General features: G+C 39.2%; 1 protein-coding gene across 3 annotated transcripts; it reads left to right on the top strand.

The window, feature by feature from the left end:
• The first annotated feature begins 393 nt into the window (after positions 1-393).
• On the top strand, positions 394-19,799 carry LOC114463339 (sodium-dependent neutral amino acid transporter SLC6A17-like). Of its 3 annotated transcripts, XM_028446842.1 has the most exons (13): positions 394-679; positions 6,134-6,228; positions 6,320-6,710; positions 11,729-11,886; positions 12,842-12,968; positions 14,261-14,442; positions 14,523-14,633; positions 14,710-14,951; positions 15,700-15,892; positions 15,972-16,164; positions 16,348-16,507; positions 16,606-16,768; positions 16,867-17,268. In XM_028446842.1, the coding sequence occupies exons 3-13, from the start codon at positions 6,428-6,430 to the stop codon at positions 17,266-17,268; spliced, it is 2,214 nt and encodes a 737-aa protein (XP_028302643.1). In that variant the 5' UTR covers positions 394-679; positions 6,134-6,228; positions 6,320-6,427. The 3 variants fall into 3 exon arrangements, with proteins under 3 accessions (XP_028302643.1, XP_028302642.1, XP_028302644.1); XM_028446841.1 differs by lacking the exon at positions 6,134-6,228; XM_028446843.1 differs by lacking the exons at positions 394-679; positions 6,134-6,228 and having other exon boundaries at positions 6,428-6,710; positions 16,867-19,799.
• The last annotated feature ends 272 nt before the right edge of the window (positions 19,800-20,071 follow it).

Below are 20,071 nucleotides of genomic sequence, written 5' to 3'. Positions count from 1 at the left end.
TCTCAAACTGAGAAAATAACCAACATTTAATGCTGTTTGTGAAGCATTTGTTTGTTTTATGGTCATTTCATTTCTTTTAAATAGACATTTACAATGTCTGTTGATCATTTAAAAAAAAAAAAAAATGACTCAGTAATTGGTGGGTGTAGAAATGTAACGAATTCCTTTACTTCTTTTAAAAACGTACAAGTAAAATTAGAACAGTAACGTGAGTACTTTCACCTCTGCAAAAAACTGATCCAAGAACTGTTGTCGATGTGCACGAGGGCTGATTGTGGATCAGGTGCTCACATTTGAAGCAATTCAGAGTGAAGCAGCCTTTATGTATATATTTCTTTCCTTTATTGAAGAAAACGAGAAATGACGTCACTTCCTCAGATGGCAACGCGAGTAACCTTGAAAAGCAGGTACATTCACACCTGCCTTTGCCTTCAGCCGTGGGTCGTGACGCCCAGCACGCGCTGCTGCCACTGTCCCAGTATGAGTGGGACAGACAGACAGACAGGCAGACAGACAGACAGACAGGTGATGGTGATGATGGTGATGATGGTGATGAGCCGTTCTTCTTGCGTCACGGTGCGCACCGGACTCTCCGCGCAGCCTCGTCAGTCCGACACACGGTGGAGCTGAGAGTGTGACATCCTCTGCTGCTTCTCATCACTGCAGGTCCTGCTTCACGGTGAGTTAACACATCTCACCTTTTAGACTTCATCGATTACAACTTTATGTTCTCTTTTTAAAAACAGTTTTAATGACGTATCTGTTGTATGTGTCTCTTGATCAACTCCTGCAAAGTTGTGGCGGGAATGTGTTAAACGTGTTCTCCTTCTTCTTAAATGACCAGTGCAGACTGCAGGGAGTGATTGTGAGTGACCTTGGTTGGGACTTTATAAAGTCAGAGGCAGAACATGATGCCTTCACGTGACTCTGTGCTGGGACGATGATTAGAAACCCTCACGAAAACATGAACACACGTGACACTGCACACAACTGTGCTTTCATACAGATTAACAGAGGCTTTGGAGTCACATTTCAAACTGTATTTTGTTATTTTCACTTGGAATCAGCTATCACTGGAGATCACAGGCTCAGCATATGAATAATGAATAGATAGATTAGTGAATCTGATTCATGCAGTCTGATGTACTGCCTGGAATTACAGGTTTTATTGTGTTACTAAAACATTAACAAACTGCACTGACCATATTCGTTTTGTTCTGTGGTGCCTGTCTGCCTTACTGTTGCATGTATGTCACCACAGCATGTAAATTACTTTGAGATGAATCAGTCATTAGGCCTGGGCGATGTGGACCAAAATATTTTTTCTCAAAATGCCGATATACGATATAAATCTCTGCAATTTTAATTCAAATTAGGCAAGACCTGTATTCGCAAGGCGGATACTTATTTGGCAAATAGAATTGTTCATGTGAAAGACATCTGATTGTGTGTATTTTGTTGTTGAGTAATGTCCCTTTATGTTGTTCTTTTTCACAATTAAATTGAAAACAATGATGCTGGAAAAACAGAAGACTGACCTTGACATTAAATATGACCTTGAGCGATGGTCAAGGTCACGCATTGAATGGAAATGTTGTTCAATGGTACCAGTCTGAGCACTTTATCTCAATTTGTGGCCAAGTTATAGGGAAAAAAGTATTGTATTAACCCTATACCGATATTTTTACTGGTAGGTCGTACAGCTTAGGTCCAATTAAATAAAATACTCCACTTGAGATGAGCTTTTCATAAACGTAAGCATCAAACTTGTATGATAAATATTTGTGGAGATTTGGAAAAATTTTGGTTTTTGACACTTGATGCAACCTTGACCTTGACATTTTGGCTCCAAAAAAGGTCAACTGCACATCCTTGGCATTGGCCCTATGAGATGACACACGTGTCATTAGTGCTGCATTAATAGCCTACGAGGAGTTCCAGGACAAAGGAGTTGCAGAAGAAAAACAATAACTCCTACAAGAACATTGTATTTGGCAATTGAATATAGTTAAGTCTAACCAAAAAGACAGGTTAAATTTGCTGATGCAAAATGCCACACAGACACATTTATTAACAAACAGTTGCACAAAATGTGCCACTTTTGCCTTTTTCTCTTCTAAGGGACAGCACGTGAGAGTGAGTTCTTTAGTTTGGCTTGTTTAGGGGAAGGTCTGGGTTAGGACGCACTCAGAAATCATCTAACTGTGCTTTGAATGCTGTTCTGCGAAGCGGTGAAAGCAGCGACACGTAAAACAAGTATTTCATTAAAACAAAATAAGCTATAAAATAAAGATATACATTGATATAGGCGATATTGTCATTTTCTATATCGCCGAAACAAAAAACTTAATATATCTTGACATATCGCCCAGCCTTAGTGTTCATATTTAAAAGATGCACATTTGACCATGAGCTTGGTCAATTCTGCCTTTAAAGCTCTAAGACGATGTTTTCACAGCACAACTGCGGATGTTGCTGCTTTCTTTTGTCAGACTATGTGTGGTTTTCTGTCCGATGCACACTTTTCCTCCCGCGTTTTAAATACGTGCTAGTCGGGCTAATTGGGACTAGCACGTATTGGGGTATTCAGTGTGTGTTGGCGAGTGTTTCACAGATGCATGAATACGTCATTTGTTTTGGTATGACTCACAGTGTCATGATGGTAAGTGGAGATGGACACTGTGTCACAAGAGTTACTCAGATCACATATGGCTTCCAAAGTAGCTCTAAGACCAAAAATAATTAGGCAGAAGCAGGAGAATAACTCTGTCTGTGTGTGGTGTTGAAATCGAACGCTGAAACTAATCAATACTCAGACATCACTCTATGTTTCAGTTCTCAGTCAATAGTCTCTCATCCCAGTCGTCCGCTGAAATGTACGAGTATATTAAACATGTCAGACTTTTTCTTTGATGGATGAAGATCATTGAAGGCCAACATCTGCTGCTCTTTATACGTCAACTCGGTCTATATTTTGTTCCTGAACTTCACTGTCGGTTCTAACTCCAGATTTGTGTCTCCATGGACCAAATCATGTGAAAATGGTCTTGATTTATTGGAATCTGATCCTGGTATTAACCTCTGTTTTTGTCTTTACACATTTTGGTTACATTAAAGAGTCCAGCGTTGTATACTTTTTGTTTTATTTTTTAGCTGTTGTTATTTCCCACGACCCTGAAATAAGACAAAGTGGGTCTGAAAATGGATGGATGGATGGATGGATGGATTATTATTATTGAGATCATATATATTACTTTGGGTTTAGTCAGGTAATGTCTTTCCTAATTCTTTGAGAAGCAGCATAAGTACAAAAGCCTGCTGTTCAAAAGTCTGCTTATGAAAGAGAATGTGAAGAAAAGCACTACACATAAAAATGAAGAGGTGGGAGCGAATACATAACGCTGACCAAGTAATAATCTTGCCTTTTAAGGAATAAAAGTACTATTTTAATATGTTTTTTAAATGATTGTACATATATTCTGATTATTATATAAACCACTATTGATGTTGTGAGCATAAACAGTTACCCCTCATTAATTTATCTCAGAGGTTTGAATAAAAAAAACCCATAGCAGTGGTTCAGTGGTTCCCGACCTTTTTAGATCGTGACCCCATTTTGATATTAAGAATTTCTGGAAACCTTTTTTTTCTAGAATTAGTTTTCAATCATGTTTGAACTCGGATATACTGTATATATATATATATATATATATATATATTTTTTATTTCAGGCAACCCCATTTAAATTCCAATCGATCCCTGGACCTTCAGGTACCCGCTTTAGTGCCATCGATTACCTTTAGGCGTGCACGTACCCCCATTTGAGAAACACTGATCTAGATCATTGTTGGTGTTTAATAGTAGAAAGGGACAACCATAAAGCCTCAAAGAGACCACCATGTTCCAAGGTAGGATCTCTATAGTGATCATTAGAACGATGAAAAATGAAAGTGGCTTTAATATAATATGATACAGCTCTACAAAAAAACCAACCCTCAACCTTCGACATGGTATCATCTGGACTTCATGTTGCTCTTTTTTCCATTTCCAGGAGGATTATATATGAGTTGATGTTGTTTGCTTGTTTACAGCCGGGTTGACGTGTGTCGTGTATGTTGGTCGGGATTGAGTGATGAGACAGAAAGGCAGCATATAGGGTTTTACAGTTAATACACAGGATTAGAAAGAGTCATGGATTATTACATCATGCACTCCTGGGGTTAGGTGGTGGTGGGGGGTCTTTGTATATCTCAACTTTGAGCAGGAGCTCTGAAAGAGTTTTTTGGCTCATTTGAGTTCTTGGTGGTGCATCTGCTGATCCTGGGAAAGCTTGTTTGGACCTGATGTAAGCGCTGCAGATGTTGTAAGGCTCACGCACATCCCAGGTGTTACATCACAATGTGTTCATTCTCACCACTGATGTTTCAGTCTTCAACTACAGTCTGATCTGACCGTTTGATACAGTTTTTATTTGTGTTTTACCCTAAATGCACCATATGCTGGGCAGCAGATGTGTGTGACAGAGGACCAGCTCGCTCAATAAGTAATGAGCCCCACACAGGCGCTGCTTGTGATGTGGATCAGGAGAGCACATGAGGGCATTACATCGGAAGCATCATGTTCACTTCCTACATTACATTTGGGACAAACCAACAACTCACTGCGGGAGGGGTGAGGATGGATGTGGCGGAAAGGCTTCAGAGGATTAGAGGATTTAGAGAGGAGAGATATAACTAAAGTTAAGCTAAACTGAACAGGGAAATTAAAGCAAACTATTTGAAAGCTTGGGGCTTTTTTTTATTCTTTGTTTTTTTTTTTTTTTACTACACACTTTTTTCTTGATTGTGTCATCACCTGTGTTGGTTAAAGTCTATTAAATGTGTGTCCATATTAAATGGCCTCTATAGGCCGTTAAAATGTCCTGCAGTCCCTCTGTACATGGTTAAACAAACAGGCAATTACTCCTAGCCATTAGTGATCTAATGTGGAGCTCATACATCATAGGAGTAACTACAAAAACCTACACAATTTAATAGTTGTTTTTCTTTTTTCTATGTGATTCAGCATCACAATGTAGCAAATCATTGTAAAGGTTTTTTCTGGGTTAGTATTATTTGTATTTTTATCATTGTCAATATGTACTCGAATGGCCCTACAGGGAGTTCACCAGTAACCTGTCAGAGTATGGCTCTTAAACTGGTTTTAGTCCAGAGAAAACAAATGGCTTTATTTATATCCAAATTGTGAAAAAAATTATATCAACATTTTGTAGCACCTATTAGTGAACTTTCCTATTTTTAAATATCCGAGCCAGAAAAATAGTCTATAACAAAAAGGGAAACTCCAAAATAGTCTGTTGTCTTTTGGGTCTTAACTAGTAATCTGCTCTCTGCTCCTGGTTTATACTACTGCTCCATAGAAACAGCTGCTCATTGCAAATATAAGGAGGTAGAGTGATTATATCATATCGCCACAGCTGTAATTAATTACTCATCAGAATCATTCCCCAAACCGTCCTTCCCCGTCTCTCGCTTTCCACACCCACACAGTTGTTGGTAGATCAGTGGTTCTCAGACTTCCTTTGTCCAACTACAACATTTTGCTTAGAAAACTATTTAAAAAACAACTTTAGAGCAGAATGAATGAGTGTTAACACACATTTTAAAGTTATTATTTAATAAGTGGAAAGAAACAGTATTTTATTTAGTGCAGTGGTTCCCAACCTTTATTGGATCGTGCTCACATTTTGATAACAAGAATTAAAGACGTTTTTTTTTTTAACTTTTTGTTCATGTTTGAGCTCAGATTTGTATTTTTTTTTTTACTGCATTTTAGTTTAACTAGATTTATATTTGACACAGTGAAAAAATTGTGTGTCGTTTTAATACGAAAAAAAAAATCAAAAATAGAATAATTACAAATATACAAAAATCTACGCCATTTACAATCCAGGCGACCCCACATGGGGTCCCGACACCAAGATTGAAAAACACTGATTTAGATTTATTTCTATATTTTTTATAATTTCTGGTCATATCATGCCTGGGATGGAACCAAGACTGACACTTTATTTGTTAATTTTCCTCTCTCTCGCTCTCTCTCTCTCTCTCTCTCTCTCTCTCTCTCTCTCAAGTATCCCCTGTAGTGCAATTACATCCCCTTCAGGGCACACGTACCCCCATTTGAGAAACACTGCAGTAGATCTCAGTAGTCTCTCAGTCCAGCAAGGTGCAGATATTTACATTTAAATATAACGTTAAATTTGACAGAATCACTAAAAGAACATGAAACATGTTTCTACTGTTCTTCTCTGTTCCAGGACTAAAACAGAAACCAGTCCATCACTCTCCAACATTGCTCTCCCACCTATCAACGCTCACCTTTCTTTCTTATTCTAACGTCCTCCCCCCGACCCTGAGCTTCCCTCATGCCTAAGAACATTAAGGTGACACAGCGTGAGCAGAGCCTCGAGCATGTCACACAGTCCGTGGCTGATCTACTGGCAAATGAGGAGCCGCTGGATTACAAGAGCAGCTCCCTGAACGTCGGTGCCCCCGCATTAAAGAAAGTGCCGCAGATAGAGGTGCCTGAGAACGATGGACGGCCTGCGTGGAACAGCAAGCTGCAGTACATCCTGGCTCAGGTGGGCTTCTCCGTAGGCCTGGGGAACGTGTGGCGTTTCCCGTACCTGTGCCAGAAGAATGGAGGCGGTAAGTTAGAGACATAACTGTCAAGTTTTAGATTTGAAAATATGGTACATTTTTTCCTTTCCACCACCTGAACCAAGCTCCCGTATCCCTTATAATTTAAGACAGGTGTACAAGCAATCTAAAATTTCCACTTGTCAACCACTTAATAAATACTATTAGGTGATTCGAATCTGGTAGGTCGACCTTTGTTGACATTAAAATGCTGTAAAAATCCTACGTTATAATAGCGCCAAATGAAAACATAAAAGGATATATGATATACTTACAGTTCATATACAAGTCAACACGTTGTACTTACTGTTCATTTCAAGTTGTTTGTCTTTAGGTTAGACATTTAGATTTATTTTCATTACATACTTTCTTGTAATTTCTCATGATCACTCACGTGGTTCTCTGGCATTCACTAATGACTTATTATACAGATTTGTTGCAGATTTTACATCCTTCAACACTTTTTTGGAAGGAGTGTATATTTGTGGCGCTTGTGCTTGGTGGATTTTTCATGCTGACTTGCGTCGTTCCTTCCCCCGTTGGAGACGCTCAAATCTCAGTTACAAACCGTACAGAACGTGTAACTGTCCCATCCTGCTGCTCTTTAGGAAGGTAAATTTGATGTCCCATTTTTCAAGGTATTTACAGTACACAAGTGCTTTGTTTTTTTCCACCGGAACATCTTCTTACAGCCATTTATCTCTCTTCTTAGTTGTTTCCGGTTTTGTTTCTGTCGACAGACTCTGCATTTATTTAATCTCGCAAGAACTGCCACTCATGCCACTTCAAGTGGCAGTTCTAGTGACTAGTGACAGCGTTCACTTTAGAGAGGGAGAGGAATGTTTTTATTTATTTATCTTTTACTCATTATTACATTATAATACGGGACATTTACGGGAGAATACTAATATGGGACGATGGCGGGAAAGAGGGGTAAATAGTTTCCCAGCCATTACAGAAGACTTTGATTAGATTTTTAATGATTTATTTACAGTATTTATCTCAAACATGACAAAACAATATAAACCAATTATTTTAGCCCCAGCAATGTTTGAGAAGGGGCAGAATGAAGCTTAACACTTATCTAGTCCTGTCCCTACTTCCAAGCTCTTACACAAAAAACAAAATAACTGACATTTGAGCACATGCATTATCTATATATATATATATATATATATATATATATATATATATATATATATATATATGAAGAAAAACAAGCATTCATAAGCCTATCTATACTTACAGACCCATCAGATTCAAGTCCTTGTACTGATCTAATAAGTTTTGCTTATCCTTTTTTTTAAATTTCTTTATGTTGTAACATATTTGGTTAGAGACCACGCCCAAAGCAGAAACGCACAGCCAATCACATGCATTAACTACTTTAAATTCATTGTGGTGGTTTTACTTTCTCAGACATTATTAAGATCAGCAAAAAAAACGCTGCTTGTCTCCTGATCAACCTGAAAGTACAGGCATGTGTCACAAAATGTCCATAATCAAAGACTTTCTAAGCACAGGTGCCCTCGACTTTTCTCGGCCACAGCCTGCCTCAGCTGCAGTCAATCACCCTAATCAGAGCTGATACCGTAAGTCAACCTTCCCATCTCTGCCCTCCATCTGCGCCAACCAACATATGCAAACAAGTAAACGTTAATGTGAAAACTTAAATAACATGTTTGGTGAGATGAACTGAAATCAAGACTATCCCAATTTTTTGTAATCTGGATTAAAATCTGTTAAAAAACCAATCAAATTATAGAGGGCGAGTTGGATTTCAAGTGGGCCGCAGATTAGAGGCGGGGGGGGGAAAAGAACATTCTTGATTTTGTAACCAATGTTTTGGGTAATTTAGACGAATTCTGTGGAATTGTTTGGGAGAAATTACAAGATTTGGGGAAAAATGATTTCCACAATTGGCAATTAAAATGACATTCATGTGATATAAAAAAAAAAAAGGCAAAATTCAATTCATTAAATTGGTGAATTTGAGATATCTACAGCTGGATTATTTGGTAATTTACACAATAACTCTGTGATTTTTACTTTCTCATGCAGGTCCCCTGGCCTTGAGTTTGACACATGCTAGACAGTCTTTACATGGCCTGTGTCATCTGTCAGTGTCTGCTGAGGCAGGGCCAAATGTATTACGTGACGTTACAGCATGTTGAGGCAGCTTGTACATGTGACACTTCACAGTGTTCCCCTCTGACTGCAGCCCTTAATACGTCATTATATGGAAAAGTAACGCGAGAACTACATGTGAAAATACATCACCTTTGTTTTTATCTACAAGTTAAGAGTTTTTAGGAGTTTGTTTGACTTTTAGTACAGTGTGGCCAAAGACCCACCAAAGCCTCACCCACCATGTTTTCCTTTCATTGCCCTATTAGTAATAAATACATGTGTAATTATAACATCAGTTGATCTACTCGAGTAATGTTATTTTTTGGAATGTTTTTAACGAACCAACAGGATCTAGAAGTGAAAATTAAAATCACATATTTATTTAAGGTTATTCAAGGTTTTATTTTGCACCCCAAGCTTATTATGGGGATTTTTTTGGGGTTGTTTTTTTTTTTTTTTTTTTTAATTTCTTTTCCTTCATTCAGCTTCTGAGTGACATTCACAATGAAACTTTATGCCTTTCATTCAGAGCAGCTGTATCATGCAGCAAAGAGCCGTGTCTAAATATAGCTGCCCTATTGATTACTACAGCCGCTGGAGCAGGCGCATTAAAGTGATACTGTGGAAAACAAAGGAGAGCGTTGTACAAAGTAACTCCTGTGCAGCCTGAGCATCTGATGTTTAAAGTGTAGGCTGACGGGGGTTTTTTTTTTTTTTTTTTGCTGTTCAAGTTTAAAACATGATGGAGTTTCAGCAGCATTAAACAGGATGCCCAAACAGTAGCTTCATCCATGCAGTTAAAGCTGTGTGTGCTGGCCAGTAGCCATTCCTCACTGTGTAATTGGCTGTCAGGGAGTCGATTGTCAACACATTGAAGCTGGAAGGTGTTGGGGAGGTATCGCTGTGTGGGCTCTTCTTACAAACACTGTTCATCTCTCATTGTGTCCTTTCTCTTTACTTTTACCCCACGGCTCGGCCCTGTCATGGATGAGCTCTGCAGTCTCACAGCAAATTGAATAATAGATGATTGAGGTCATCTGCAGAGCTAATAATTATCAACCCTCAGCAAGAACTTCAATTGGAGTTTTCATTATTACGACCTCTGCCCGCACGTCTGTCCATCACTTCTTTTATATCATTAACCAAAACAATGAGTTCAGAACACATTACTCCAGTTTTAAAATCTTTACACTGGCTCCCAGTCAGCCTCAGAATAGACTTTAAAGTTCTGCTGCTGGTGTATAAATCTGTAAATGGGTTTGGTCCAGAATACATCAGTGAGATGTTAGTCAGGTATGAACCCAGCAGGTCTCTCAGATCTATGGACACAGGTCAGATAGTGGAGCCCAGAGCTCACAGTAAACATGGTGAAGCTGCTTTTAATTGTTATGCTGCAAAGAAGTGGAACAAACTGCCAGCAGAGCTGAAGTCAGCATCACATGTGAACATTTTTAAATCCAAGCTAAAAGCTTTTTAAGTTAAGTTTTAAGTTTTCTGTTGCACTTTTGAATTGTGTAAAGCAGATTGAATTGCCTTGTGTATATTGTGCACTGTACAAGAGAGTAGTTTGAATCCAGGTTACAAAATTATTCTTGTAATATTAATTATATTTTTCGCTTTTATCAAAATATTAAATAATGTAAAGAAATAGATTGTTTAACTAGCGCCTTGTCCAGGGTGTACCCCTGCCTAGCACCCAGTGTGAGCCAGACTTAGCCGGAGCAGACCCCTGCGACCCTGGAATAGGACAAAGCGGGTCTGAAAATGGATGGATGGATGGATAGATTGTTTAACATTTGCACTCCCATCATAAACCTTAGCCATGACCCAGCTTACAAGGCAAATCTGATCAAAGGATCCTTCAAAGGATGCATTTACTTTTATCTCAATTTCATCCTATGTTTACTGCTCATTTTCCCTGTGACTCTCCTGACTCTGAAACATTGGTAAATGTATTTCTTGCTTTGGAACAGGGCCTTTATTTCTGCCATGACTCTTTGTATCAGGCAGAATGAAGATCTATAATTTGTTTATATAATATACACTTTTTTCTCGCATTAACTTCTAAAAGCTGATATCTGGAGTTTCTGAGAAATCTATGTTTATGTATCATTCTTTTGAAATGCGAAAAAATACCTAACTAGTCTTTTACTGTAGTCTACTGCCGGTGGTCATTCATATACATTAATGTATATAAGTCCCGCCTTTGTCCTATAGACCCCTATACAAATGGAAAAGAGCACCGTGATCACCCAGCCAATAGGCTTCGACTTCCTGTAGCGGAGTCTGTCAATCAAAGTGAATGCGGAACTGTGCACGGAAACATTACAACAGCAACCAGGTAAATATGATTTTGGCTCTTACCTCACCCATAGACCTATATCAATGTGACCCGATGCGATCTTATGTTCTGCGATGCGTGTGCAGAAAAGTAGAGGCGTGGCTTCTGGTAGATTGGCAGAGGAAGTGGGAGGAAGTGAAGCTGTTTAGGGCGGGACATCGATACGTTTCTCAGAAACTCCAGATGTCAGCTTTAAGGGGACAAATTTCTATGAACAGTTCTCGATGTTTGTATTTCATTAAATCACTTCTGCACCTTTTACACAAAGACATGCATACATTGAACAGCTTTTTTTTTTACTCTCACCAAATGATTACAGATGGTCTGTGGGAAAGCCTGTAGTTTCTTTGTCACAGTCACTGTGTGGTAAGAGATGCAAATACAAGTTATATCTTTTATCTTTGTAATGAAAAGTTTTAAAATAAAACTGCACCGTGAACTCCAGCCATAAATAAATCCTACTAGTTGAATAATTGGATCAACTACAGTGACCACCTTTCTAACGTTACAGTTGCTGTTCATTATATATTTCTTTTTTTTTTTTTTTGCTTTCTAGGTGCGTATTTAGTTCCCTACTTCATCCTCCTTCTCATCATCGGCATCCCACTCTTCTTCATGGAGCTGGCAGTGGGTCAGAAGATCAGGCGTGGGAGCATCGGTGTGTGGAACTACGTGTGTCCAAATCTGGGTGGGATAGGAGTGTCCAGTCTGATGGTATGAAGAGCATCTCATGTTCACTAAAGCCTTGTTTCTGTTGTATATTACGTAATATTCTTTACTGTAGCCATTAAGGCTTTCATTTGCTATATATCTGATATCAGCTTAGTGGAGGATGGGAATCATGGAGTCAGTAATGCAGAACCTGGAGCTCACATTATAAATGAATCAGCTGAGGACAAATATAAAATAAGCCTTTGACTGAATGAAGCAATGAAGTTCATGTGTCTATGTCTTCTTTTTGCCACCTCGTTCCTGGATTTATATGCTGCATTTATGTTCTTAATAATAATAATAGTACATCAATTATATAGCGCTTTTTTGGACACTTAAAAACGCTTTACAGAATCAAGGATTTATTCCTTCACTCCACACTTAGTGGTGGTAAACTACTATTGTCCCTGGGGCAGACTGACGAAAGCTAGGCTGCCATAGTGCGCCCCTCACACACAACATTCATGCTAAGCAATGTGGGTGAAGTGCCACTGAGAAATCCAGGTCCCCCACTGTGGCACCTGGAATTCTCAGTGGTCTCCCATCCAACTACTAGCTGGTATGACCACATTACATGTCCTTGACATTCGAATGTAGCCGTTCTGCTAAGCGGAGTTCCTTAAAGCTGCCTTACTGGTGCACGACTAGCTATAAATATCTCACTGAAGATCACTGTTGAAAAGAAAGCTTTTTAAATATTCATGTTTTCTTCTACGTTATTTAGCTCCTTGTTTGCAAGACGGCTCACCAGATGGACAGCATGAGCGGTTGTGTACGACACTGGCTGTCACATTGTGCTGACATTAAATAGAAATATATATATTTGTATATTTATTAATAAATATATAATTATGCTTCAACATTGTTGCAGATGTGAGGCCAGAAGTCAAGAACTCTACAAATTCAAAGGCATAATTTCTAACTTTAGCTCTGTCTGCCGGTCTGTCCCTTTATTCAGGTGTGTGGATTTGTTGGCCTCTACTATAACGTCATCATTGGTTGGAGCATCTTCTACTTTTTCCAGTCCTTCCAGTATCCTCTTCCCTGGAGCGAATGTCCAATTAGAAAGAATGGCACGCTCGCCAGTGAGTAAGACACGAAAAGTACAAACAATCGTACATTCTGCAGTGCGCACACATACTTACATGAATCTAAAAATCATAGCCTTGTCTAATGTAAATGATGTAAGTACGATCAAAGATTAGTGGCTGTACAGGAATGGCAGCGTCACAGATATTTTAGAAAGGTTACAGAAATAAAGAATATACTAAAACCACAGTGGAGGTTTAGTAATTGGTTTCTATAAAATATAAAGGTTCATTATTGGTCAGTATGCAGCTGATTAGAAGAGAGGAGATGTGTCAATGTAAATTGATTGGGATGCTTATTAGGGAGGATCAGCACTATTCTCCTAGTTTTCAACCTTTGGAGGGAGGCATTGACTTCAGCAATCCTAAACCATTAGTGGACCCAGATTAAAAAATAAATGGGGAAACTTCCAAGATGCAAGAACTTTTCGCTTGCCCTGTGTTTTCTATTTTAACCCTTATTTTAGGATTATATAATCCTAGTTCAGGATTAGGTTTGTGGATCATCAAAACATGAAAACAAGATCAGAAAGACTGTCTTACACACACTCTTTCTTTCCTATCTCTACCAAAATATTTTCAGATTAAAGCAATTATTGAAGATTTAAAAAAAAAAATGCATAGAAAGCCTTTGGGTGACTCATTAAAGCCCATATCAGCAGGAAATTATATGCAAAGGTTTAGGCCAAAGAGAGGAAAGCCGACAGAACATGCTTGTGTCTGCAGTTCTCAGTCTGATTAATTACTAGGATACTGTATATACAATAACAATGTGCATTATATTTCTCTAAGTATCCCACACTGTGTGCATGCAGTGACTGTCAGCATTCAGAGAGGTTCATGCTCTGCAGCCTCTATTTATCCTTGTGTTGCTCATTTATGGTATGTTAGTTTTATAGACTCATAGATTTTGCTGAAATCTGAAGTTTAGTCTTATAATGTTTCAGTAATCAGAAATTATTTTATATTTTAGTCTAGTGTCCGTCATCGAGTTCACATTTTTTTCACTCAAATACATCTTTTAGAGGAATTGATGTTTTTAAAGATGAACTGTTTTCACTAACCTTGCCTGCAAGATGGACTCTCCTGGTGTTCACAAACACCAGAATCACCAATCAGCTTCAAGCATTCTGTTCATGTCCCTCCCTGGTTCTGAAAGGATTCGCCAGACACAGACCCAGATCGATGTGGAGAACTCGAGTTAGAGGGAGGACTACACATCAATCTGGCTCGTGCCACGTTAGGTTTTTACCTCTGATAAATGACAACTTTCTCCCTTTGGTGTACAGTTGTGGAGCCGGAGTGTGACAAGAGCTCAGCTACAACATATTTCTGGTACCGTCAAACTCTGAATACAACCAGCACCATTGCAGAGAGCGGTGGTCTCAATGTCAAAATGGTCCTGTCTCTCCTGGTGGCCTGGATCATCGTCTGCCTCGCTGTTATCAAAGGCATCGCATCCTCTGGGAAGGTGCTGCAGTGGGATTAAGTGAGCTGAAATATCAAGCCTCAGCTTCCCCAAGTGTTTTATTTCTCATTCTTTCTGCACAGGTGATGTACTTCAGCTCTCTTTTCCCCTACGTGGTTCTGTTCTGTTTCTTGGTCAGAGGTTTGATGCTGAAGGGATCCGTGGACGGCATCGCTCACATGTTTACTCCTAAGGTAAACCATGGTGTGTCCAGCCTTTCTTTTCATGTGATATCCAGCCTAACAAACACGTGATAATACCTTTTTTCAGCTGGAGAAGATGCTGGAGCCCAAAGTGTGGAGGGAGGCAGCTACACAGGTGTTCTTTGCCCTGGGCCTGGGCTTTGGAGGAGTCATAGCCTTCTCCAGTTACAATAAGATAGACAACAACTGTCACTTCGATGCTGTGCTTGTCTCTTTTATCAACTTCTTCACGTCCATTTTGGCCACCCTGGTGGTCTTTGCTGTGCTTGGGTTCAAAGCCAACCTCATGAATGAAAAGTGTGTCACAGAGTAAGTGTCTTGCACCCACTCATCCTCAGGGTTGTAGTTGCAGAGTAAATAATGGACAATTCGCTAGTCTGTTGCTTTCCTAACGCACACTAACAGACAATTGCCAAAAATAAAGAACTGTCTAGGATTTATTTTAGCTGGTATCCCACGTCTACTTACTGGAGTTTCACTTTGCAGTGTTACGGTCTAAATAGTATCTAAGTCTACGTGGCAATTGACTATCGACTGTGTTGCAGGTTCGAGGGAAATAATAGATGCAACAAAATTCACGGTTAGAGATTTTTACCAAACTAATTGCACATCCTTTGTGAGGGCAGTAAAAAATATGTTTTCCATGTTTTATTACCTAGCACCATAGGCCAAGTTTGAGATTTTATAGGCCGTCTCAAGATTCACGCCAACAACAATGTGTGCAACATATTCAATCATGCAAAAATGATTAGTAACATAAGTGATAATGTTGACTAAAAAAGAGGACCGAAGTAATGTAAATAACTTGCAGTTACCTGGCTAGAGCCTCAAATGACTCCCAAAAGAGACTCATTCCCTGAATCACCCTCCCCTGTCTCTCTCTACCTGCTGACACACACACCATAGACAGTCTACCTCCCAGGAATAATTGTCATAAACAATGCCCTAAAAGTCAATAAAGCAATACATTTGTGGAGTGGAAATTAATGAAATGTATGTTTTTCTTCTTGTTTTTTTTTTATTGAAATTTTTTAACAATATTTAATAATCCACTTAGGAATGCAGAGAAGATCATGGGATACCTCAACTCCAACATCCTCAGTCACGATCTCATTCCCCCACATGTGAACTTCTCTCAACTCACCACATCCGACTACGCTGAGGTCTACGGCGTCATCAAGACTGTGAAGGAAGGTGGTTTTGCACAGTTAGGTTTGGAGCCTTGTCTTCTGGAAGATGAGCTGAACAAGGTGAGTCTCTGTCGTCTGTCAGTGATTCATCTGGGGACCTTTTATTTCCGTGTTTTACCATCATGATTGTCATCTTCAGGCTGTCCAGGGCACAGGTCTAGCCTTCATCGCCTTCACTGAAGCTATGACTCATTTCCCAGCCTCGCCCTTCTGGTCTGTCATGTTCTTCTTCATGCTCATCAACCTTGGCCTTGGTAGTATGATTGGAACCATGACAGGCATCACCACACCAGTGCTCGATGCCTACAAAGTCCAGAAGGAGCTGCTGACGGGTGAGCACCATCAACTCACACTTCAGAGCTACACTTTACTTCGATTTAGGAGACTGGGATCGATACAAAACAAACTCAAATGTGCTTTTTTGGCAAATACTTGTAGGGAGATATTGTTTAATGTGTTATTAGCTTTTCATCTGACGTTGTGGTTCCCAACTTTCTTTTTTTTCTTTTTCCCAGTCTGTTGCTGCATTGTAGCATTCCTCTGTGGCCTATTGTTTGTTCAGCGCTCTGGGAATTACTTTGTCACCATGTTTGACGATTACTCAGCTGGTCTGCCTCTCACTATTGTGGTCATTCTAGAAAATGTGTCTGTCACCTGGATTTATGGAACTAAACGGTAAGGCCAACATCGACTTTTTATGTTTTTCATTCAATTTGAATCCCAACAACTGGACTTATCTTTGTGACTGTTCTTTACTATTATCTCATCTTCAGGTTTATGCAGGACCTGGAGGACATGCTGGGCTTCCGACCATCCATGATCTACTTCTATTTGTGGAAGTATGTCTCTCCTCTCTGTCTCATTGTTCTCATCACAGCCACAGTAATAGAAATGGGAATCAGCCCACCGGGGTACAACGCCTGGGTTCAGGAGCTGGTCAGTAATAATGCTTTACGTGTTAAACTGCATATTGTGATGTTGTAGCAGAGGGAAGACAATGTTCATTTCAATCCTATCTTGAACTTTTCATTCAGGCTCAAGAGCGCTTCCAGAGTTACCCTCCCTGGGCTCTGGCCATGTGCTTCACTCTCATCATCGTGGCTATGCTTCCTCTCCCCATTGTCTTCATTGCCCGTCACTTCAACCTTTTATCAGATGGCTCCAACAAGCTGTCCGTATCCTACCGTAAATCCATGATGAAAGACATATCCAACCTGGAGGAGCAGGACGAGACCAGGTTCATCCTCCGTCCCAAGCCCGGAGAGCTGTTATCAGTCCCACGTCGACCGTACGTGACTCCAGCTGGCAACAAATCCATAGACCCCAACTCCCTTTCTCCAAACAGCTGCTACGGTGCAGGCTATCAAAATGCTGCTATCAGCCCCATCACTCCGACTACACCTCCCTCACCCATTACGCCAGAGTCTGACTCGTGAGTCATGACAAAAAAAAGCCCCTTCGATTCTCAGTCCTGTAACACAGTTTATCTTTCAGTCCTTAATATCTCCACCACTGCCCTACTAGCCATCCTCCAGCCCCCACCCAGTGCACAGACTCCCAGATAATCGAAGCACACTTTTTAAACTATCATTAAGGAATCACCTGTGAAGTTTTGTTTAGACACTTGAGCTAAAATGTGGTCTGAATGCTGGAGCATTACTGTGAGATTATTACACATGCACACATGCATTTACACTGCATTATAAATCACTAGCATTCTTTTCCTAAGACAGAATTATGTGGTCACGCCTTAGTCCAAGGATCCCCAGCAGACACAACCCTCACAGTGTAACGCACAGTTCTGCACAGTGCAGGGGATCTGGGAGCCTGAATGTAGAGAAACTACTGTAGTCTGATACAACAGGCACGGTGTCTGAGATGAATGTGATCATTTTTGGTGTTAAAACCTCTGATTGTTCTGTTGATGCTGTCAGCACTGCTTGTTAAAGCCACCCAGAGTTTAACATAGAGCAGGTTTGTTTCTCTTTTTAATGATCTAGATGATATATCTCACCTTTGGCAGGACCAACTCTAATGTAAACTAAGCACACGGCTTTCACAACCCTTAATGTTTCTTAATGTCAACCATACATGTGCTTTTCCTGTCCTGGATGTAAACAGTGTTGTATAATGTAATATAATATAGGATAGTTTTCACTTGTGCAGACAATACTGAGCACACACTAACACACACACACACTCATGTTGTTGAAAACCATTCAGTTTTCCACCAATGACTCGGAAACCATGTCCTGAAAATAGACATAAGATGGAATTTAAAATACTTGACATTGGAATTTGTCCGAATGAAATACTGTTTGAGGGGGGCCCAGTTTGAAGAGATTTCTAATCCATTAAGTGGTCCATGATTATTCACAAAATTTCAGTCAGCCTACATCTCCAACTGTGCAACTTTGATGTTCTACTATTTTGACCAATTTGAGCCTTAAAATACTAGCCACAGTTTGACTTTTTTTATGATATCAGAGTAAAAAAAAGTGAAGTTTCTTTCTATTCAAAATAAGAAGGGGACTTGCTTTGGGGCCCTGAGTGGATCATGGGGTCCTATGCATTTGCATGGTTTGCCTATAGCCAGAAACGCCTATCTGGTCCCTTAGTGGCACAAAGCAGAATTTGTTTGTATGTATTCCAAAACCGTTTTTACAGCTCTATTTAAACATACCAATTTCAGTTGAGCTGTGAAATGAAAATAAGCAATAATTGTGTTCAGAACTGAACAACAGCTGGAAAGCACAAGAAAGAACAAACACACAAGGAACTAAAACCACGACATATGACCCTGAATATTTAACCCAAGCTAAACCAGTGCAAACATTCCACATGCACTGAAAGAAACACTTGAGCACACAAACACACTGTCTGTAAATTTGTGCAATAAAACCAATATGTGCGTGTTATTAACACACTATTATTACCTCTGTCCTGGCTCATCCATATTTATGTTTCTCCCCTTCGTGCACATCACTGCTGAGCAGTTGCTTTCCAGTGACTTGAAGTTTGAGCTGAGCACATTTATAATAACACTTATATCTTTTAGTATAGCACTTTATCCAAAGCAAAGACATTAGGGTAAAGCCAGACTATATTTATATCCTGGAGGTATTTAGTTTTATAGTTTCAACCGTGTGTATATTGTGTATATTCTATCTCATGTGAGGATGTATATTTTGATGTTTCTGTACCTTTTTCTTATGTTAAGAATGTAACTGCTGCTGAAAAGTACGCCAGGAATCACTGAATGTTCTTGAAAGCGCTGACGCTGCTCTCTGATGTATTATATTGTATGTTTATAATGTACATCGTGTATATTAAATGCTACTTATAGCCACACTAGCTGACACATTTCTATAGGAAAGGTGGGAGCTGAATAAACCCTCTCAGTTTCTTTAGTGAACAGGCTTTATAAAGAAATCCATTTAGCATTAAACACAATTTCAACTCTAGTACAACTTTTATCAACCTACAGCAGTTAACTTACCTAAACCTCTCTGTGATAAGTACATTATGTATTTAAGTCCTCTTGATTAACTACGTTACACGTTTGTTTGCTGCTGAATAAGAAACTAGCTAGGTAGTGCTAGAATAAACATAAAGCTGTGGCCATGAAGATATTGGAGGCACATTCAGAACGTGAAACCAGAAATATTGGACTCACTAAAGGGGTTTTTAGATTCAGTTTTGATCTTCTACTCTTTAGCTTGCTAAGTTTGAAATCCGTCTCAAAGATCAAATGTTGTGTCGGTTTTGATTGTACAAAATATAGCCTATTTTAATATGAGCTACAAAAACATTTGGCCATTCTGGAGACATTCGCACTCCATGATACATAATGTCTATTATTATTATTATTACTATTATTATTATCTTGTTATTTTTATTTAGTTTGCACATATTAGTCTAACTACTCTTATATTTATGTTTATACTTCTTTTTTTCATTTATTTTTCTTTATTTTATTTATTTTTCTTTATTCTAGTTGATTGTTATTATTTAATGTTATACTACCTGAGAGAGCACAGGTCACCAAAAGAAATTCCTCGTGTGTATTCATTCACCCCTGGCCAATAAAGTTGATTCTGATTCTGATTCTGATTCTGATCAGTCATGGTAAAATGACGACCCAATTGACCCCCGTTCTAAATCCACTGGTGGTTTAATGGTTTAACACAAACCTTGTGGTGGTAAAAATGGATTGAAGTTATATTTTTACAATTTTTT

Source organism: Gouania willdenowi, chromosome 5 (assembly GCF_900634775.1).
Source record: "Gouania willdenowi chromosome 5, fGouWil2.1, whole genome shotgun sequence".
NCBI lineage: Eukaryota > Metazoa > Chordata > Actinopteri > Blenniiformes > Gobiesocidae > Gouania > Gouania willdenowi.
This window is presented reverse-complemented; position numbering and strand designations above follow the sequence as displayed.

What these genes read in the sequence shown, in the direction of transcription:
- LOC114463339 (XM_028446843.1), top strand. Translation starts at nt 6,428, where the DNA reads ATGCCTAAGAACATTAAGGTGACACAGCGTGAGCAGAGCCTCGAGCAT. An exon ending in TAGGAGTGTCCAGTCTGATG is followed by an intron (nt 11,887 to 12,841) that starts GTATGAAGAGCA and finishes CCCTTTATTCAG; the next exon opens with GTGTGTGGATTTGTTGGCCT. An exon ending in AAAGAATGGCACGCTCGCCA is followed by an intron (nt 12,969 to 14,260) that starts GTGAGTAAGACA and finishes TTTGGTGTACAG; the next exon opens with TTGTGGAGCCGGAGTGTGAC.